Source organism: Coregonus lavaretus (genome assembly GCF_964263955.1).
Source record: "Coregonus lavaretus genome assembly, chromosome: 6".
NCBI classification, from domain to species: Eukaryota; Metazoa; Chordata; class Actinopteri; order Salmoniformes; family Salmonidae; genus Coregonus; species Coregonus lavaretus.
This window is the reverse complement of record NC_139993.1, coordinates 35548463-35572158: the sequence shown is the minus strand read 5'-3', so window position 1 is coordinate 35572158 and position 23696 is coordinate 35548463. Positions and strand designations below refer to the sequence as shown.

At 43.4% G+C, this 23696-nt stretch overlaps 1 protein-coding gene across 1 annotated transcript in view; it reads left to right on the top strand.

The window, feature by feature from the left end:
* The window catches only part of LOC311131421 (DNA-directed RNA polymerase, mitochondrial-like), an 85191-nt gene that overhangs the window by 45241 nt on the left and 16254 nt on the right, over nt 1–23696 (top strand). Inside the window, exons 15-16 of the mRNA XM_084164395.1 lie at nt 27–140; nt 22105–22157. Of these exons, the coding sequence (XP_084020521.1) occupies nt 27–140; nt 22105–22157 (167 nt within the window). The remainder of the gene's footprint in view (nt 1–26; nt 141–22104; nt 22158–23696) is intronic.

Sequence of the window (23696 nt, the reverse complement as noted above, 5' to 3'; positions counted from 1 at the left end):
AACCCATGGCGGGCCCTCTGTTTCAGGACTGGCTGACGGAGAGCGCCAGGCTCATCGCCAAGTCGGGCAGCACGGTAGAGTGGGTGACGCCCCTGGGCCTTCCCATCATCCAGCCCTACCACCGCACCCGGACACAGATGGTAAGACTAAATGTCACTTACTCTAGATACTTAAGATGTTGCTTAGTTGGAGCTCAGAGAAGCATGAAGAAGTAAGTATACATTGAACATCTTACACCCAAGCAGTGATCCTTCCTTTGTGTCCTGCTAGCCTTGTGTTTACAGTAAAGGCACCCTGTGCCGCTGCGCTGTTATACAAGCTCATACATGTCAACTTTGCCCTTTTCAAAGAAAAATATATGCATATTTATACAATATATGCGTACAAAACATTAAGAACATCTTCCTAATATTGAGTTGCACCCCTCCCCTCAGCCTCAATTCGTCGGGGCATGGACTCTACAAGGTGTCGAAAGCGTTCCACAGGGATGCTGGCTCATGTTGACTCCAATACTGGCTGGATATCCTTTGGGTGGTGGACCATTCTTGATACACACAGGAAACTGTTGAGCGTGAAAAACCCAGCAGCGTTGCGGTTCTTGACACAAACCGGTGCGCCTGGTACCTACTACCATACCCTGTTCAAAGGCACTTCAATTGTTGTCTTGCCCATTCACCCTCTGAATACACAATTCATGTCTCAATTGTCTCCCGGCTTAAAAATCCTTCTTTAGCTTGTCTCCTCCACTTCATCTACGCTGATTGAAGTGGATTTATCAAGTGACAATAATAAGGGATCATAGCTTTCACCTGGTCAGTCTATGTCCTGGAAAGAGCAGGTGTTCTTCATGTTTTGTGCACTCAGTCTATGTGTTCTGTAGCCTAACCAATCTGGCTGTGGTCACCATTAATGCCAGTCACATGTTCACTGGAGAGGTCATGAAAATAACAAGCAGACTAGGGTCCCTCGTAAGGTCCCTTTTTCCCTCTAATTGAGCCACCCGGTAGACAGTGTCTCTCTGTGAGCTTGTTGTTTGGCTATAGGGGTTTGTTGTGAGCTGGTAGAAGGGCCTGAAAGCAGTTGCCAATTACAGGGCTCTCTTCACCTCACCTGACCTCTGCTGACCTCACTGACAGACAGGGGGCGGCGGCCTCTGAAAGGTCTTGTGCTGCCTCGTGGTCTTGTGAAACAATAAGCCAGCTGCAGCAGTGGCTTTGCATTCTCCCTCTCTTCCTCCTCCTCCACTCCCTCTCCTTCCCCCTCTTTCTCATCTGCCTCTCTGCCTGCCAGGCAGTATTAAGAGCCAGAGCCCGAGCCCAGAGGGGGTTGTGTTTGTGGGAGTTTGAGCAGAGCTGCTTCGTCTGACTTCTGCTGAGAGCATCTGGCTGCACATCTGTCTCACAGGCACCGAGGTCTCTGTAGCACCTATTGGCACTGAGGTGGCCAATATACATCCTGTAGTCAACACTGGCACTGGCTCCATCAACCCAAGCCTCTGGTGAAGGGTGTGGCATTAGGGCACCTGAAATTGAGAGATGCTTAATGTTGGCTGTGTATGTATGTGTGTCTCTGTTCATTTGCCACATGTTTTACATTTCAAATGTCATTCAAATCCAAGGAAATGTGTGACCGCCATTTTGTCTTTGTGCCTGACACCGCCTTGTGGTTGAACAGGAGGGTGGGGCAGGGCTCCCTGTACCAAACACATGAACCAGGTAATGGGCAGAGGGCACACTGACTCTACTGTGGCACAGCTCTGCTCATCATCACTGTAATGCAAAGAGGGCTGTGGCTTCTCTACCCTTTCTTGTCCTCTACTCTCTCCTCCCGTCCTCCAGAATACAGTGCTCCACCACCACCTGGCCCCTGTCTGTCCTTCAGGCCTGTGCTGTCAGTCAGTCAGACGGCAGTGATGTCAGATGGCACCCTAATAGTCTGAGTTAAGCTGACGGCTGGTGTTCTGCTGCCCACCGGGACAGAGGTGCTGCTACTGCTGCTTCTGTGACTCTCCCTCTCCAATCTCTTCTGAGAGAGTTACTCTAATAACATTGCCCTAATTTTGGACTTAATTTTCCAGTGTTAATAGCAGGGAGTTAGGATGAATTTAGGAGGGTTCACAGTGAGGGTGTGTGGGGGTTGAGGTTGTTGGATCTCAGCTCCAAGGTGGCCTATTTGCCGTATATGGCAATATACTGTTGTTATGTTCCGATTGGATTCATATTCTCCCTATAAGTCTTCTACCTGGCATTTCCTCAGGCAGTCTGGACTCCGGAGCTGGATATCATCATTCCGCTGTGTGATTTTAGGTCATTACATTTTATTGGACTTTTACAGCATTTCTGTGTCTATTCTTCTCATGAATTCTTCTCCACTTAATCGTTTTTAATCACACACCCAACCGTGCTGCCATGCCATCTCACATGTTACCTGGCGCTGCAGAAAACACACAATCTCAATGGATGAAGAATCACTAGACTACTACACTATACACTGAGCTGCTCTGCCCTACCAAGCAAAAGAGCAGTAACTGCTCATAGAGTGAAATTGAGAAAAATTACTTCAAAGTTGTTTTTATTGTCCAGCCAAATAAATTGTAGGCAGATCATTGGAGATGTGGTTATGTTGTCTTACTATGAGGTTACTTTTTATTCATATTAACCATGACCTCGGACATGTCCTTTGACCCTAGACCGCAGTTACTGCCTTCATGCTTGGTACACCCGCTGGAATACGTTTCCATTACAGTTTTTTGTATTCTTTTACACAAACTTGTGTTAATATATTTATTTGTATGTGGCTGTTAATGACATATAGTTTGATACTTCTATCAGCAAAGAGCAATAAATAATACCAAGGTAAACCGTAGACACTGCAGCCCAAAGGTCAGTGAAACCAAGGTAAAAAGCAGAAACTGACTTGAGTGATGTCAGTTATTGCCTTTTTCCTTGGTTTCACTGTAATTCTTTTCAGTTACTGCAAACATGACCACCCATTTTCTCCATAACACAACACAATGGAGGCAGGATATTTGTACACATGATAAAGCATGTATTTAATGTATAAAAAATCGAAATAACTAATTTCTTACCAAATGTGCAGTTACTGCTCTTTTGAATCACTGGACTACTACACTATACACTGAACTGCTGCACTCTCATTGTAACTAAATACCAAGATATAGAGCTATTAAAAACAAAAAACTATGTTTTAAGTGAGAATAGGCATTGGTCTGAAGTGAAAACGAAAGGAAATTGACATAAGCACAACAATACCTATTCCACCCATGCTCTACCAAAGTTTTCCAGCACACAGCATGAGCTACTACAATAGCTATGTTGGTATTGCACTATTTGTAGGCAGGTTGCTTAGGATTCAAACCTTCTCAAACAGCCTAATTCATACTCTTAGAGGAGATGCTTCCACAATAATGTGATTTGTATTGCATACAAGGTAAAGTATTGGATTCTTCACACACCACAGTAAGACATTATACCATTACGCTACCTTTTCAAGTTTTTTTAAATTAAATGAAAACAAGCCTTGCTTTTATACTTACAAAACCATCAGGCTTGTTTGAGCTGTTTTGTCTTGTAGTAATGGGATGCGTGAAATTATTTGCTGTATTCCTAAACAAAAGCACCAGTGCATGAACAATTGTAAAGGATTAATTGCATAAAGAAATATTAGTGGAAATACAGTACAGTGGAATTCGGAAAGTATTCAGACACCTTTACTTTTTCCACATTTGGTTACGTTACAGCCTTATTCTAAAATTGATTAAATTGTTTTTTTTCCCCCTCATCAATCTACACTCAGTACCCCATAATGACAAAGCAAAAACAGGCTTTTAGAAATTTTAGCAAATTTATAAAAAATAAAAAACTGATATCACATTTACATAAGTATTCAGACCCTTTACTCAGTACTTTGTTGAAGCATCTTTGCAGCGATTACAGCCTTGAGTCTTCTTGGGTATGACGCTACAAGCTTGGTACACCTGTATTTGGGGAGTTTCTCCCATTCTTCTCTGCAGATCCTCTCAAGTTCTGTCAGGTTGGATGGGGAGCTTGGCTGCAAAGCTATTTCTAGGTCTCTCTAGAGATGTTAGATCGGGTTCAAATCCGGGCTCTGGCTGGGCCACTCAGGGACATTCAGAGACTTGTCCCGAAGCCACTCTTGCGTTGTCTTGGCTGTGTGCTTAGGGTCGTTGTCCTGTTGGATTGTGAACCTTCGTCCCCAGTCTGAGGTCCTGAGCGCTCTGGAGCAGGTTTTCATCAAAGATCTCTCTGTACTTTGCTCCGTTCATCTTTCCCTCGATCCTGACTAGTCTCCCAGTCCCTGCCGCTGAAAAACATCCCCACAGCATGATGCTGCCACCACCATGCTTCACCATGGTACCCTTCCCCAGATATGTGCCTCGACACAATCCTATCTCGGAGCTCTACGGACAATTCCTTCGACCTCATGGCTTGGTTTTTGCTCCGACATGCACTGTCAACTGTGGGACCTTATATAGACAGGTGTCTGCCTTTCCAAATCATGTCCAATCAGTTGAATTTACCACAAGTGGACTCCAATCAAGTTGTAGAAACATCTCAAGGATGATCAATGGAAACAAGATGTACCTGAGCTCAATTTCTAGTCTCATAGCAATGGGTCTGAATACTTCTGTAAATAAGGTATTTCTGTTTTTAATTTGTAAGAAATTTGCCCAAAAAAAAAAAAAAAAACCTGTTTTCGCTTTGTCATTATGGGGTGTTGTAGATTGATGAGGAAAAAATACATTTACTCCATTTTAGAAAAAGGCTTTAACGTAACAAAATGTGGAAAAAGGGAATGGGTCTGAATACTTTCCGAATGCACTCTATACTATCGTCACATCTACATTTTACATTACATTTTAGTCATTTAGCAGACGCTCTTATCCAGAGCGACTTAGTTAGTGAATACATTTTTTTTTTTTATACTGGCCCCCCGTGGGAATCAAACCCACAACCCTGGCGTTGCAAACGCTATGCTCTATCAACTGAGCTACATCCCTGCCGGCCATTCCCTCCCCTACCCTGGACGACGCTGGGCCAATTGTGCGCCGCCCATGAGTCTCCCGGTCGTGGCCGGCTGCGACAGAGCCTGGATTCGAACCAGGATCTCTAGTGGCACAGTTAGCACTGCCATGCAGTGCCTTAGACCACTGCGCCACTCAGGAGGTAGTTGACACCATTGTTGACACCATCTATAATTGACACCATTGTTGGACCACTACAAATAAATGCTGTTGTTTAAACGCTACCCTCTTTGTCTTTACCTAACTGGGTATGAAGGCTCCGGCCCTTACAATTGGATTGTCTTTGAGCTGGCTGTTTGTCATTGCGCCCTATTGGCCATCATGGGGTTGGGAGTGCTAAATTAAATATTGTCCTCCCTAGTCAATAACTCCTCTATTCCGTGTAACACATCTACCCCCCACAGCCTACTACGCCCAGTCACGTTTACATGCTATAAATTGCCTGTATTTGTATCCATCGGCGGTTATGTATTTAGAGTGTCACGCTCTTTCACCTTTACCGACCATTGATGGGCTATTTATATACTGAGAGCAGTGATGCTGCTCCCTCTCTTTAGCACTTGCGCTCTCGCTTCTGTCTTTATATCTCGCTCTTATCTTTCTCCTCCCCCCACCCCTCCCTCTCTCTCTCTCTGGATTTGCTCAGTAGGGGTTCCAGTTCCCTGGTTGATAATGTCACGGTGCCTGGCCAGATTCATGCAGAAGCAGCCTGGATTCCATTAATAATCTTAAAGACAAAACAACGCCTCAGAGCCGCACCACCACAGTCATCTTATAGCCAGGACACCACAGCACACATTTACTGCAGCGCCTCTGCTACTGGAGTATAAGGCTACAGACAGTAGCTCTGGAGTTCACATTAGGTGTTCAGGACTGCCAGAGATTCTAATTGATGTGCCATGTCTTAAGTAGATGCAATGTCCTTTCTTGGATATATTGTAGTGCAGTCAGTGTATTGAGTGTGCATTGAATGCAAGGTTTGGGATTGAAAAGCTTTTAGGTGCAGTACCTGAAATGGAAAAGCTTCTAGGACTTGCAATTGCACTTATTGTAAGTCTATGGCTTCATTATAATAATACAGTGCATTGATGTGAACCATCTCTGCCCAACCTGGGTTCAGCTAAAGGTGGTCTTCCCCAACAATCTGTGTGTGGTGTTGTGTGTGTGTGTGCATTTGTATGGAATGTTCTACCCAAAGATTTGTATATACACTAGATGACTGAAAGGGGGTGCTGTGTTGAAGCCACCAGGCCTCCATCTTTGCACTCCCCCACCATTGTAAAAAATATTTTGGAAGCTTTAGAAATGCATTTATTAATGTCTACATTCGTTTTGCCACTTCTATTCTATTACAGACACATTTAATGCATACTTTTCAATTATATTATGTGAGCTAAACATAACCATTTAAAATGAAGAAATATACACTACCGTTCCAAAGTTTGGGGTCACTTAGATATGTCCTTGTTTTTGAAAGAAAAGCAATTTTTTGGTCCATTAAAATAACATCAAATTGATCAGAAATACAGTGTAGACATTGTTAATGTTGTACATGGCTATTGTAGCTGGAAACGGCTGATTTTTTTCAATGGAATACAGTGGGGGGGAAAAGTATTTAGTCAGCCACCAATTGTGCAAGTTCTCCCACTTAAAAAGATGTAATTTTCATCATAAAAATCCAGAAAATCACATTGTATGATTTTAAAGTAATTAATTTGCATTTTATTGCATGACATAAGTATTTGATCACCTACCAACCAGTAAGAATACCGGCTCTCACAGACCTGTTAGTTTTCATTAAGAAGCCCTCCTGTTCTCCACTCATTACCTGTATTAACTGCACCTGTTTGAACTCGTTACCTGTATAAAAGACACCTGTCCACACACTCAATCAAACAGACTCCAACCTCTCCACAATGGCCAAGACCAGAGAGCTGTGTAAGGACATCAGGGATATAATTGTAGACCTGCACAAGGCTGGGATGGGCTACAGGACAATAGGCAAGCAGCTTGGTGAGAAGGCAACAACTGTTGGCGCAATTATTAGAAAATGGAAGAAGTTCAAGATGACGGTCAATCACCCTCGGTCTGGGGCTCCATGCAAGATCTCACCTCGTGGGGCATCAATGATCATGAGGAAGGTGAGGGATCAGCCCAGAACTACACGGCAGGACCTGGTCAATGACCTGAAGAGAGCTGGGACCACAGTCTCAAAGAAAACCATTAGTAACACACTACGCCGTCATGGATTAAAATCCTGCAGCGCAGGCAAGGTCCCCCTGCTCAAGCCAGCGCATGTCCAGGCCCGTCTGAAGTTTGCCAATGACCATCTGGATGATCCAGAGGAGGAATGGGAGAAGGTCATGTGGTCTGATGAGACAAAAATATAGCTTTTTGGTCTAAACTCCACTCGCCGTGTTTGGAGGAAGAAGAAGGATGAGTACAACCCCAAGAACTCCATCCCAACCGTGAAGCATGGAGGTGGAAACATAATTCTTTGGGACAGCTTTTCTGCAAAGGGGACAGGACGACTGCACCGTATTGAGGGGAGGATGGATGGGGCCATGTATCGCGAGATCTTGGCCAACAACCTCCTTCCCTCAGTAAGAGCATTGAAGATGGGTCGTGGCTGGGTCTTCCAGCATGACAACGACCCGAAACACACAGCCAGAGCAACTAAGGAGTGGCTCCGTAAGAAGCATCTCAAGGTCCTGGAGTGGCCTAGCCAGTCTCCAGACCTGAACCCAATAGAAAATCTTTGGAGGGAGCTGAAAGTCCGTATTGCCCAGCGACAGCCCCGAAACCTGAAGGATCTGGAGAATGGCTGTATGGAGGAGTGGGCCAAAATCCCTGCTACAGTGTGTGCAAACCTGGTCAAGACCTACAGTAAACGTATGATCTCTGTAATTGCAAACAAAGGTTTCTGTACCAAATATGAAGTTCTGCTTTTCTGATGTATCAAATACTTATGTCATGCAATAAAATGCAAATTAATTACTTAAAAATCATACAATGTGATTTTCTGGATTTTTGTTTTAGATTCCGTCTCTCAAAGTTGAAGTGTACCTATGATAAAAATTACAGACCTCTACATGCTTTGTAAGTAGGAAAACCTGCAAAATCGACAGTGTATCAAAAACTTGTTCTCCCCACTGTATAGAGACTGTTTAGTGCCAAAAATAAGGGGTTAAATACAAAAAAACGAATGTTTCCGGATCTTCTTATATCTCTCAGATATAGGACAGACACTTCAGAACAAACTTCCTTTAGATTTGTTTGGGGGGTCTATCTGTTGTTCCATGTAGTGAATATTTTATTCAATGCATTTGTATGGGCTAATAGCAGTAAGGCCGAATAAAAAAAGTTTCATTAATTATTTTACATATGTTTTTGATACTTAAAAGGGGTCTTAAAATTCAAAATCAAAAAGCAAAATTCCATATAGCTTAGTAGAACTGTAGAAAAATTGTGTGTGTGTAGTTGTGTGGACCCGTTTGTGTGTGTAAAGCCGTGTGTGCTGTGCTGCTTACGTGTCTGGCATTCAGCACTAACGGAGCGCAGACAGACATCCTAAGCAGGTCTGTCAGGTAGCCCAGCGTGCGGCCTGTTCTGGTAGTGTGGCATCAAGCAGCGGTGATGCGTTGGGCTAGCAGCACCTCATCAGCAGGTGCTGGGGAGCGGAGGGGACAGATGGCAGGCCTCTGGAGGGCTCTCTCTCTCTCTCTAACTCTGTAGACGTGATTTGTTTCGATAGTGTGAATCATATGTTTAGCTGTCGATGCGAATGTGTGTATCATAGTCTGCTTTTTAAGTAATAACATACACCCACACACACCACCAAGGCGAATGGATCTCACCCTTACACTATTATTCCCACACTTGCTTCATGTTATATACCCTACATACATCTATTCCCTAGAGATTATATGCAGTCTTCCCTCTCCATCTACTTGCATCATGGGGCCAACAGAAATTAAACACTCACTTCCACAAAGGTCACCCTTTCTCCCTAATATTCCACCATACTTGATTCAATATTTTTTTCCTTTCATAAATGGACTCTGTGGAGCATTAATTAGAGTAGACGATATGGGAGAAGATGAAGCACCCGGAACAACCAGTACGCAAATAAGCAGGAGGAGAAGAGAGAGAAGCGTGCCTTAATCAGTCAGTGGCGGAGGGAGGGTGGCCCAGTGCTGATGATAGGTTGGAGGAAATGACAGCAGAAAGCTGCGAGCAGTGTGGACATGCATCAATATGGCTGCCTAACGGGATTGTGGGCAACTAATCAGATTAGGGGTCACTTTTGCCTGGGCGAAGATTTTTTTCCTTTCCTCCCTCGCTGGCTGAGTTACGTATCAAGTGAAATCGGAGAAGTCATGGCACCGGGAAGAGGAGTGGTGGATTGGGAGATTATGGTGTTACTCCATGCTTTTGTTACCCAGAGAGACAGACAGTGGATCTATGTTGAGTTGAAACCCTTCCATTAACCTTGAGTCTTTTCCCTAGAGGGAAGCCAGCTACACCTGACCTTGCTGGTGGAAACCCAAAGGATCGGGGGTCCCACTATTAAGAGCACTTTGTTGGAGTTTAGAACTCTCCAGTCTCTCGACACACTATTTTGCCTGCTGTGTGGAGGCCTACTTAAGATTTGCTTTCCAATCCTAACCCCTTGCTGTAGTCAAGATGAGTATGCTAGTGGAATATGCACTGTACCATACACAGAATCAGAATAAGTTATTCCTCATTCTAATTCCATCATACCGCACTTTTCCAAATGTCGACTTCTCCACTTCTCCTCTCCCTTGCTCCCCGAGAACCAAAGCGAGCAACTCCCCGTGGTTTTGGGGTGAACTAATAAATGCTGCTGGCGTTTCAAGGGCACCCTGGAGATAACGGAGGGAGGGAGAAAAAGAGGGAGAAGGGAGGGATGGAGGGGAGGAGAGGAAAAGGTCAGTGGGAATATGGTAGGTCTCTCCAGGGGGGAGGTGAATAATTGTGTTGTATCTCATCTGTGGACTGTCTGACCACAGTGATCAATAAGGTGAGTGAGTGACAGCTGGGGAGAGCGAGGTAGAGAGTTAAAGAGAGATAGAGGGGCCAGGAAGGCTCAGGTTAACGTAGAGTGGTTGGCTCATTGGGCTGGAGACAGGGCTAGACATGGACTGATGATGGTTGTGGTAGGAAGTGCCACAACAGAGTCGTAATGTGATGAATTAGAATCCTCCCCCTTCTGGCACAATGCTGGTTCTTCATTGATACTGATGACTGTTTTATCTAGTGCTGTCTGATAGAGTAACTCTCAGGTGAGTTGGGACTATTCTCCATTGAGAGAATGTTGCACTGTATCAAGGGCAAATTCATCATGCGCTAAGGATTGGGCTAGGCCGGCAAAACTGGTGCAGATATAATGATGTGGGTATAGTGTACAAATCTAGACATCAATTAAAATCTCTCTCTTCAAAGATAGTGTAGATCCATTCCTAGGGAAAATTACAATGATCAAGATTTTAAAGGTAGACTCAGCGATATGACATATACAGTGGGGAAAAAAAGTATTTAGTCAGCCACCAATTGTGCAAGTTCTCCCACTTAAAAAGATGAGAGAGGCCTGTAATTTTCATCATAGGTACATGTCAACTATGACAGACAAATTGAGGGAAAGAAAATCCAGAAAATCACATTGTAGGATTTTTAATGAATTTATTTGCAAATGATGGTGGAAAATAAGTATTTGGTCACCTACAAACAAGCAAGATTTCTGGCTCTCACAGACCTGTAACTTCTTTTTTAAGAGGCTTCTCTGTCCTCCAATCGTTACCTGTATTAATGGCACCTGTTTGAACTTGTTATCAGTATAAAAGACACCTGTCCACAACCTCAAACAGTCACACTCCAAACTCCACTATGGCCAAGACGAAAAAGCTGTCAAAGGACACCAGAAACTAAATTGTAGACCTGCACCAGGCTGGGAAGACTGAATCTGCAATAGGTAAGCAGCTTGGTTTGAAGAAATCAACTGTGGGAGCAATTATTAGGAAATGGAAGACATACAAGACCACTGATAATCTCCCTCGATCTGGGGCTCCACGCAAGATCTCACCCCGTGGGGTCAAAATGATCACAAGAATGGTGAGCAAAAATCCCAGAACCACACGGGGGGACCTAGTGAATGACCTGCAGAGAGCTGGGACCAAAGTAACAAAGCCTACCATCAGTAACACACTACGCCGCCAGGGACTCAAATCATGCAGTGCCAGACGTGTTCCCCTGCTTAAGCCAGTACATGTCCAGGCCCGTCTGAAGTTTGCTAGAGTGCATTTGGATGATCCAAAAGAGGATTGGGAGAATGTCATATGGTCAGATGAAACCAAAATATAACTTTTTGGTAAAAACCCAACTCGTCGTGTTTGGAGGGCAAAGAATGCTGAGTTGCATCCAAAGAACACCATACCTACTGTGAAGCATGGGGGTGGAAACATCATGCTTTGGGACTGTTTTTCTGCAAAGGGACCAGGACGACTGATCCGTGTAAAGGAAAGAATGAATGGGGCCATGTATCGTGAGATTTTGAGTGAAAACCTCCTTCCATCAGCAAGGGCATTGAAGATGAAATGTGGCTGGGTCTTTCAGCATGACAATGATCCCAAACACACCGCCCGGGCAACGAAGGAGTGGCTTCGTAAGAAGCATTTCAAGGTCCTGGAGTGGGCTAGTCAGTCTCCAGATCTCAACCCCATAGAATTGGAGGGAGTTGAAAGTCCGTGTTGCCCAGCGACAGCCCCAAAACATCACTGCTCTAGAGGAGATCTGCATGGAGGAATGGGCCATAATACCAGCAACAGTGTGTGAAAACCTTGTGAAGACTTACAGAAAACGTTTGACCTGTGTCATTGCCAACAAAGGGTATATAACAAAGTATTGAGAAACTTTCGTTATTGACCAAATACTTATTTTCCACCATAATTTGCAAATAAATTCATAAAAAATCCTACAATGTGATTTTCTGGATTTGTTTTCCTCATTTTGTCTGTCATAGTTGACGTGTACCTATGATGAAAATTACAGGCCTCTCTCATCTTTTTAAGTGGGAGAACTTGCAGAATTGGTGGCTGACTAAATACTTTTCCCACTGTATACAGAAAGTAAACAGCATTGTGGGTCAATTTCCGCAACAACTAACAGTGTTGAAGCACGAGGCTCAACTTCTCCGCTGTTTTGGTCCCGTGGCTCCCATGCTGTAAGAGCGTGAAGCGAACCCGTGCACAGAAAAGGGCGACATCTTACGAGTTCCAACCCAACTTTGCTATTTAGTGACTTTTATCGTGTTTATCTTACTTTTTTGGTACAGAAAGTATGACCACCATGCACTTCTGGACATCAGATCGACAGCTGTTCCACGACTCAGCTGTTCCACTGTTCCACGACTCAGCTGTTCCACTGTTCCACGACTCAGCTGTTCCACTGTTCACCCTATTTCTTTGTTCCATGAGCTACCAAAACGCTGCAGGCGTAGACGTGGGAGACGAGGTGGAGTCCTGGTAAAATTGAGGCGAAGAGAAAACTGAACGGTGCTCCTCTCCATTCTATTGGCAAATGTTCAGTCACTCAAGAATAAGATGGATGAGCTTCGTTCGAGAGTCTCCTATCAGAGAGACTTGAAAAGCTGCAATATTATATGTGGCAGGGCTTGCACACGATCACAGATTACAAAGGGAAACCCAGCCGTGAGTTGCCCAGCGACTCAGAACTCCCAAACAAGCTAAATGTCTATTATGCTCGCTTCGAGGAATATCACACTGTGCCTTGCGTGAAAGACCCTGTTTTTCCGGATGACTGTGTGATCTCACTCTCCGTGGCCGATGTGAGCAAACCGTACCAGAACATCGTCTCTCGTAACAACAGGCTCCAAGACAGCTTCTTCCCACAAGCCATAAGACTGCTAAATAGTCAGTTAATGGTACCCAAACTATCTGCACTGACTTTGTCTTCCACTGACCCTACGCACACGCACTAGACTATATATTCAGTGCATTCGGAAAGTATTCAGATCCCTTTACTTTTTCCAAATGTTTTGACGTTACAGCCTTATTCTAAAATTGATTAAATTGTTGTTTTTTTCTCTCATCAATCTACACACAATACCCCATAATGACAAAGCAAAAAAAGGTTTTTAGAAATGTTTGCAAATGTATTACAAATAAAAAACGGAAATATTACATTTACATAAGTATTCAGACCCTTTACTCAATACTTTGTTGATGCACTTTTGGCAGCGATTACAGCCTTGAGTCTTCTTAGATATGACGCTACAAGTTGGATGGGGAGCGTCGCTGCACAGCTATTTTCAGGTCTCTCCAGAGATGTTCGACCGGGTTCAAATCCGGGCTCTGGTTGGGCTGCTCAAGGACATTGAGACTTGTCCCCGAAGCCACTCCTGCATTGTCTTGGCTGTGTGCTTGGGGTCGTTGTCCTGTTGGAAGGTGAACATTCGCCCCAGTCTGAGGTCCTGAGCACTCTGGAGCAGGTTTTCATCAAGGATCTCTCTGTACTTTGCTCCGTTCATCTTTCCCTTTTATCCTGACTAGTCTCCCAGTCCCTGCTGCCGAAAAACATCCCCACAGCATGATGCTGCCACCACCATGCTTTACCATAGGGATGGTGCCAGGTTTCTTCCAGACGTGACGCTTGGCATTCAGGCCAAGGAGTTCAATCTTGGTTTCATCAGACCAGAGAATCTTGTTTCTAATGGTCTGAGAGTCCTTTAGGTGACTTTTGGCAAACAACAAGCGGGCTGTCATGTGTCTTTTACTGAAGAGTGGCTTCTGTCTGGCCACTCCACCATAAAGGCCTGATTGGTGCAGAGATGGTTGTCCTTCTGGAAGGAGAAAATCTGGAGCTCTGTCAGAGTGACCATCGGGTTCTTGGTCACCTCCCTGAACAAGGCCCTTCTCCCCCCAATTGCTCAGTTTGGCCGGGCGGCCAGCTCTAGGAAGAGTCTTGGTGGTTCCAAACTTCTTCCATTTAAGAATGATGGAGGCCACTGTGTTCCTGGGGACCTTCAATACTGCAGAATATTTTTGGTACCCTTCCCCAGATCTGTGCCTCGACACAATCCTGTCTTGGAGCTCTACAGACAATTCCTTCGACCTCATGGCTTGGTTTTTGCTCTGACATGCACTGTTAACTGTGGGACCTTATATAGATAGGTGTGTGCCTTTCCAAATCATGTACAATCAATTTAATTGACCACAGATGGACTCCAATCAAGTTATATATCTTAATGGAAACAGGATGCACCTGAGCTCAATTTCAAGTCTCATAGCAAAGGGTCTGAATACTTATGAAAAGGTATTTCTGTTTTTATTTTTTATAAATGTGCAAACATTTCTACAAACCTGTTTTCACTTTGTCATTATGGGGTATTGTGTGTAGATTGATGAGGGGAAAAAATAATGTAATCCATTTTAGAATAAGGCTGTAACGTAACAAAATGTTGAAAAGTCAAGGGGTCTGAATACTTTCCGAATGCACTGTATACACACTCAGTATTGTATTATTTTTAAACTCTGCATCATTGGGATGGGCTCGTAAGCAAGCATTTAATTTCATGATAAAGTTGTATTCGGCGCATGTGACAAATACAATTTTATTTTATTTGTGAGTGATGTCTTGCATCTCAATATCTGCAGTTCTGCTCGTGGCAGCGTCATTTCGCTAAGTCAACCTTTATTTCCTTTTTTATGCAAACCCAATAAGGATATGGAAGATACATTTAAGTAATTTAGCAGACGCTCTGATCCAGAGCGATTTACAGGAATAATTAGGTTTAAGTGCCTTGCTCAAGGGCACATCGACAGATTTTTCACCTAGTAGGCTTGGGGATTCGAACCAGCAACCTTTCGGTTACTAGCCCAACTCTCTAACTGCTAGACTACGAATAGAGTAGTGTGTTGAGTTAACCCCAGATCCTGCCATCATTACCTCTTCCTTTCTCCCTAAATGACACCCTAAGGACATGTTGGGGAGATCGGAAGGACTTTCTGCCACAGTGATGGACACATCTTTCCTTCCAACTCCTCCTAGAGGGCTGATGGATGAGATCTCACTACATGGCATATGCTGATGGGAATGTATTGCCATGTGTGTCTATGTGTGTCTATTTTCAACCTGTTTGGTTGTTTCTGTAATAAATCAATGTGCCCTGGAGGCATTGACAGGAGAGGAGGCAGCTAGCTGGGTAAATCAAGAGATCTGCTACCCTGCATGAAGGCCTGTCTCTGTGGGATTGGATTTATCTCCAGAAGTCCTAATTCCTGATTTAACATAAAGAACTGACCAGGGTTGCATTCATTAAGCACAAAATGGAAGAAAACGGGTAGAAACAGGGCGGCACTATCTGAACCTGTCCAATAACAAATGCTTATTTTCTGTAGCAAAACGTTTTGCTACGGTTTCCACTAATGAATAGGACACAGGCTTTTGCAACACATTTCCATTCATGAAAGCAGTTGCAGACACTTTTCTCCCCTGGTTCTAAACTGGAAACATGAATTAACCATATTCAGTTAGTGACAGTACAGTCCGGGTGATGGATTTTAGTGTTTTAAGAGATTCTCCAGTACTTTTGTATACTTTTTATCCAGTAGTTCCGAAAGTAGCGCTCACGAGCCAAAATTGGTTCCCAAAAATTGCATACTAAGTCACATATGTGCAGATATGTGCACCACGTCATTGCTCTGTCTCTCGCTCTGCTGTGTGTTCATCTTGCTAGCTGTCACTCAAATGGCAAGGGGCTGAAGCTTATTGGCTAGAACTCTAATTGCTAGGGGGCTGCCCAATGTTAGGGGAAATGTAGGGAAAGTGGCGCAGCACATCTTCCAGTTTTCAAACTAGGGATTTTGTGGCTAATTGAGGTAAAATAGTAATTCTGCTCATAGATTATGTTTGTATGAACTACACATTGACACATCTAGCCCAAAGCGGGAGGTTTAAAAAATACTTAGTAGTCGCCAAAGTTCCGGAGCATGTCTTTAAGTGTTCTCAGTGCTTTTGATGATTTATTTATAAGTGAACCAGTGTCGGTGAAAGCACTTCATTTGGAGAGCCTTCAGTTAGTCAGGAGTTCCAGACAAATGAATGGTTCTCTTCACTTGTGGCGGGCGGACAGAGAGTCAGATAGACAGACATTCATTCATTCTTTCCCAGAACCAGCAGTGTTCATGTTCAGTGTGCTGTGATGTGCAGTAGTGTCTGCTGTCTGAAGCTAGTCTTATCTGGTTGTTGATAGATGTTTTCATCACACAGGCCTACTGCCAGGGTGGCAGGCTGTATCAATTGGAGGACTGCCCTGGCTGCTTTGGCATGGCTAGATGTAGGAGTGCAAACAGTGAATCCTATTCGATTCCGAGCTCCCAAAATGCTATTTTCTTCGATGGGCATCATTTTGACCCATAACTGAGGTCTTTCTTAGATGAAGGAGATATACTGCTACAATGATGATGACCTGATCCAGGGATGGGCAACTCCAGTCCTCGGAGGCCGGAGTGCTGTCACACTTTTTCCCCATCCCTAGCAAACACAGCTGATTTAAACTAATTGCAATCTAAATGAATGATCATGATTAGTTGTTTATTGGAGTCAGATGTGTAAGCTGGGGCTGGGGCAAAAGTGTGTCACCAATCCGGCCCCCGAGGACTGGAGTTCCCCATCCATGACCTGATCCTTTCCATTTACGTTCATCCTTTCCATTTACATCTATTTATGTCAGTATATCAGGGTACTCTACTGTCGTAGAGAGCCTGTTGTTCTATCTATGGGTAGAGGTTCCCATTCACTGCTAGTCTTATCACTTGTGGGGTCAAATGACATTATGAAGGGCAGCTCAGAACAGCTGAAGATGGATTTTAAAAAACTGATTAGGTCTCTACTTGACATCAACAAATGCCCCATAATATCTGTCCCTCTGCCCTCCCTAAATCGTGGCATTGAATGGTTCAGCAGACTTTTTGGCCTCCATAACTGGCTGCGAGACTATTGCAGCTCTGTGGGTGTAACATTTATTGACAATTTTGATACCTTCTGGAAACAAAGCTCATATTATAAGGAGGATGGGATCCACCCAAATCATTTGGTTTCCTGGATCCTTTCACAGCATTACAAGGCTGTGTTGAGACAATTACTTATCAATGACCAAGTCCAGCTCACTTAATCCCTACCATTGTGTAGCTGAGTTGTCATAATGATTCAGCAAATGTACATTATCCTAGGGGCGTTGGAAGACACAATGTAAATAACTGAATTTATGTCCCTCTTACTGCCTGGAATGCCTCTGCTGATCCTACAGCTATTGTATGCAGTACTCATATGCCTATGAACGAGAGTAATACTGTTAGCACTGAGGTGGTGTGCCCTAGTAGGAAGTCCACTGTGTGCAGCTCACCCTGCACTAATAAAAATAACCCGAGTATGTCTACCTCTGCAAAGCTTCCCAGTAGAGCAAGAAAAATAAGGTTCATGAAATCAATAATTTGCTAGTAACAGATGACATTCATATTCTGACAATCTCTGAAACTCACTTAGATCATACATTTGATGATACAGTGGTAGCAATACAAGGTTATAACATTTACAAAAAATACAGAAATGCCAACGGGGGAGGTGTTGCGGTCTATTTTCAGAATCACATTACTGTAAAGCTTAGAGAGGATCTCATGTTAAATACTGTTGAAGTAATATGGCTACAGGTTCACCTGCCTCACCTAAAGCCCATTCTGGTGGGAAGCTGCTATAGACCACCAAGTGCTAACAGTCAGTATCTGGATAACATGTGTGAAATGCTTGATAATGTATGTGATATCAATAGAGAGGTATACTTTCTGGGTGATTTTAAATATTGACTGGCTTTCATCAGGCTGCCCACTCAAGAGAAAGCTTCAAACTGTAACTAGTGCCTGCAACCTGGTTCAGGTTATCAATCAACCTACCAGGGTAGTTACAAACAGTACAGGAATGAAATCATCAACATGTATTGATCATCTCTTTACTAATGCGGCAGAAATTTGTTTGAAAGCAGTATCCAAATCCATCGGATGTAGTGATTACAATATCTAGGAAAACCAAATTTCCAAAGGCTGGGCCTAATATTGTGTATAATACAATACGTTTTGTAGTGATTCCTGTGTTGTTGATGTGAAGAATATTTGTTGGTCTGTAGTGTGTAATGACGAGCAACCAGACGCTGCACTTCACACATTTTATGAAATTGCTTATCCCAGTTACTAAAAGCATGCACCCATTAAGAAAATCACTGTAAAAACTGTTAAATCCCCGTGGATTGATGAGGAATTGAAAAATGGTATGGTTGAGAGGGATGAGGCAAAAGAGATGACAAATAGGTCTGGCTGTACAACCGATTTGGCAAACGTACTGCAAATTGAGAAACTGAATAAAAATAAGAAGAAACTACACTATGAAACAAAGATAAATGACATAAAGAATGATAGTAAAAATCTTTGGAGCACCTTAAAGGACATTTTTGGCAAAAAGGCAAACTCTGCTCCATCATTCATTGAATCAGATGACTCATTCATCACAAAACCCACTGATATTGCCAACTACTTGAATTATTTTTTCATTGGCAAGATTAGCAAATTTAGGCATGACATGCCAGCAACAAACGCTGACACCACACATCCAAGTATATCTGACCAAATTATGAAAGACAAACAAATTGTAATTTTGAGTTCTGTAAAGTAAATGTGGAAGAGGTGAAAAAATGACAAGCCACCAGGGTCTGACAACTTGGATGGAAAATTACTAATGATAATAGCGGACGATATTGCCACTCTTATTTGCCATATCTTCAATTTAAGCCTACTAGAAAGTGTGTGCCCTCAGGCCTGGAGGGAAGCAAAAGTTATTCCCCTACCTAAGAATAGTAAAGCCCCCTTAACTGGCTCAAATAGCCTACCAATCAGCCTGTTGTGTATGACCAGATAAAATGCTATTTTACAGTAAACAAATTGACAACAGACTTTCAGCACGCTTATAGGAAAGGACATTCAACAAGCACAGCACAGACACAAATGACTGATGATTGGCTGAGAGAAATTGATGATAAAAAGATTGTGGGGGCTGTTTTATTAGACTTCAGTGCAGCTTTTGATGTTATCGATCATAGTCTGTTGCTGGAAAAAACGTATGTGTTATGGCTTTACACCCCCTGCTATATTGTGGATAAAGAGTTCTGTCTAACAGAACACAGAGGGTGTTCTTTAATGGAAGCCTCTCCAACAAAATCCAGGTAGAATCAGGAAATCCCCAGGGCAGCTGTCTAGGCCCCTTACTTTTTTCAATCTTTACTAACGACATGCCACTGGCTTTGAGGAAAGCCAGTGTGTCTATGTATGTGATGACTCAATACTACACGTCAACTACCACAGCAACTGAAATGACAGCAACACATAGCAAAGAGCTGCAGTTAGTTTCAGAATGGGTGGCAAGGAATAAGTTAGTCCCAAATACAATGCTTTTAGTTTTTGAAATATTTAGGACAAATCATTTACTATACCCTAAACCTCAACTAAATATTGTAATGAATAATGTGGAAATTGAGCAAGTTGAGGAGACTAAATTGCTTGGAGTAACCCTGGATTGTAAACTGTCATGGTCAAAACATATTGATTCAACAGTAGCTAGGATGGGGAGAAGTCTGTCTATACTAAAGCGCTGCTCTGCATTCTTAACAGCACTATCAACAAGGCAGGTCCCACAGGCCCTAGTTTTGTCGCACCTGGACTATTGTTCAGTCGTGTGGTCAGGTGCCACAAAGAGGGACTTAGGAAAATTGCAATTGGCTCAGAACAGGGCAGCACGGCTGGCCCTTGGATGTACACAGAGAGCTAACATTAATGATATGCATGTCAATCTCTCCTGGCTCAAAGTGGAGGAGAGATTGACTTTATCACTACTTGTATTTGTGGGAGGTATTGACATGTTGAATGCACCGAGCTAACTGTTTGAACTACTGGCACACAGCTCGGACACCCAAGCATACCCCACAAGACATGCCACCAGAGGTCTCTTCACAGTCCCCAAGTCAAGAACAGACTATGGGAGGCGCACAATACTACATAGAGCCATGACTACATGGAACTCTATTCCACATCAAGTAACTCATGCCAGCAGTAAAATTAGATTTAAAAAACAGATAAAAATACAGCTTATGGAACAGCGGGTACTGTGAAGCAACACAAACTTACACATGCATACAAACATACGATAACATACGCACTATACACACATATCAGCAGCGAATGGGGATCCATAATAAATACAAATACTTCTCTTCAGCCTGAGTATAAAACGCTGTTCTGTTCTTTATTCCTACTGTCTCTGTAGAGCAGTGTTTCTTAATCCTTCTCCTGGGGACGCGAAGATGGGCACTTTTCTTTTTCTTCCCAATTATACACACCTGATTCCACTCAGACCCAGGTACAAAGGCTTGATGAGTTGATTATTTGAATCAGGTGTGTAGTGCTAGAGTAAAAACAAAAATGTTCACCCCTTTGGATCCTCAGGAGCAGGATTAAGAAACACTGCTGTAGAGGAATGGCAGGGCAGAATAACTAGTGAGTGAGTGCGTGAGCGAGTGAGGTCTCTTCTCTACTCTCTCTCGCACCCCTTATTCTCTCACACTATGTCATTCTCGCTCACTTTTTCTGACCCCCCTCTCTCTCTCTTCTCTCTTTCTTTCTCTCATCTCTCCTGCATTAAGTGGTTATTCTATTAATGGGGTCTAATAGATTCATAAATCATAGTGATTGATGACCACCCACAGGACTGCATCTCAATTTACCACATGGTCAGCACACACACACGTTCCACACTCAGTCCAACCAAGCTCAATCTCTCAAGCTATCCTCAGCACTTCAGGTGTCCCTCTCAGCTGTGTGCTGCCTGTCTCTCTCATGTTTATCTGTCTTCTCTCTCTGTCCCGGCTCAGTGCACTGTCACCTTGAGCAGGGAACCGCTCTCCTCTACTGCTTTCGCTCTCTCTCTCTGTGTGTGGATGTGGGCGGGCGCGCGTGCGTGCGGGGGGGCGGGTGACGAGGCGGCTTTGGAAGTGACAGGAAGAAACCAATCTGAGCAGTAATGTGATTGGGGCGTGACAGTGATGGTGCCAATGTGTAGAGCAGTCACTCACATACGTGACAAAATGGCTTCCCTTACTGCTCTTACAGGGCCAAAGTGATTTATTCACCTCAGCCTGGTCAAACTCTCTTCTGTGGCAGAACCTATAGTAAGTGTGTCTGCTCTGTCAATAGCTGTTGTTGAGCTATTGAGCACTAGTCAGGATTACTTCTAGGGCTACGGTTCCCAACCTTTTACTTTCCGCTGACCACCAAATAACTGTCAAAAGCTCTTGAAGACCACCATTTTTTACATACAGATTTAGTCAATTCTATCAAAGAATGTAACATATGAAATGCCTATTATTACAGATGGATGTTTGTTTAACAGTTTCTAACATCAAGATGGTCCCAACTGTTATTATTTTTGGAAGACAATTCATATTTTTTCTCTTATTATTTTATTTATTTGCTCACAGGTTGGAAACTACTGTCATAGGAGACAGTTACTGTTTGTTAACATGTCACAGTACACTTGTATGTTAGCTCAAGTCAGGTTTTACCAGTCATTAATGTCTTGTGTTCTATTGTCATGTCTGTCACCTCTGTGTGGCAGGTGGGCTGGGAATCAATGGGTAGCACTTGTAGGTCAATCAGAGGCTTTCAATAAGAATGGATTCCACATTCATTTGATCTTCCATCAATGAGTTAGAAATGTCTAACAGAAGGACTGCTTTGGGTGGTTGACGTTTACCCTGTTTGCTTTGTGTGTTTGTTTACAGAATGTCTAATACTAATCCAGTGTCCCCTCTCCCAACCTCCACCATTTCATTGAGTGAAATGACATCATCAAACCTACCTGACTCACTCATGTCCTCCTCCCTTTTCCCCTCATGTCTCCTGCAGCTGAAGGCCACCATGCAGTACCTGAGTCTCCAGATCACCCACGACTCTAAAGAGTAAGTTCCTCTCCCTCCAGACCCTTCTAACACTACCAGAGTTGGGATCAATTCCATTTAAATTCCTGTCAGTTGCATTGGACATGGAATTTCTCCATAGGGGAAAGTTGTTACATTCCTAACTTGACTAGAATTTAGATGGAATCAACCCCAACCCTGTCATCCACCATATCTTCTCAGGGTTCACTTTTTTCTCTCCACTTGCTTAAGATACTTTGACTTACACACCCTGTATAAAAACAGTATCAAGACATGTTTACCACTTTTGATTGGCCACATCCTGATCCGTTCAGCAACAGCAAACACATCATGATGATGATGTGGCAAGTAACACTTTGCTTCTTGAAAATCCTATATCTTAAAAACTTGACTGCTGACATGCAAAACATTTTGGGACTGTATTAACAGTGGACTATAGGGAGTTTCCGGTGACGTCATAAACGGGAAAACAGCTTGAAGACGCAGCTGCGACCCAAATGGAAAACTAGCTAACTAGTACTATATATTAAGAGTGGTAAATATTGAACAAAGTGGCAGGAGAAGTTAAATAATGACTTTGTCAAGTAGATACAACAACAAATAACGACAGTTCAAAACATTCCAGAGGAGATAGGTGAGGACAGAGCCACGGTGTGTGACGACTTGGAAAATAGGCTGAGGTGTAACAAAATGTTGATCTACCAGGTAGCAGAAGGCGTTGAAAGAAATTATATGATGAGCTTTGTGATTAACTTACTGAAGACCACTCTACAGCTACCACCGGATATGCACATCAAAATCAAGAGAACGCACAGGTCACTGGTTACGAAGCCGAGAGATGCAGAAGCACCGGAAATATCCATTATAGTGCGGTTTCTGGACTTTACTGTCAAATAAACTATTCTACACCAGGCCTGGGAGTAAAGGCAAGTTACATTTCAAGAGAAAACAATCTACTTTGACCATGATTATTCCCCAGACCTACAGAAGAAAAGGATGCGAGTCCGAGAAGTGATCGAACAGCTGAGAGGGAAAAACATCAAAGCGAAGTGCCCATACCCAGCACAACTGAAGACCTTCAGCACTTTTGATGGATGCAATCCCGACCCTGAGGGACCTGGGCATCACGGTACAGGTGGAAGAAAGAGACCGTCTGGAGAGAGAGAGAGAGAGAGAGAGACACCGATGGCAGGTGCAGGAGGCAGGGACAGAATGGCGCTGTCAGAAGCGGATCTGAAGGCATTCATCCAGGAAGATGTTTGAAATGTATTGATATGTGTTTACACTGAGATAATGATCACATTGATTTTCGATGTAGGCTACTTTATTTGGTTTAATAATTGGATTACTTTGTCGACAGATAGTATACATACAGTAAACTTTGATTTAAGTTAAACGGGTCATGTGCAGGGATTTTTTACTGCATTACACACCGGGTTCGAGCAGCAACTTCCTAGGATGGGGATTTTACTCTTTTGGGTCATTGCATCAACACTGAGTGTGTTTACTCCAGAGAGACAGGAAAGTCACAGCTCTCTGGCCATATGTCAACGGGGGCTA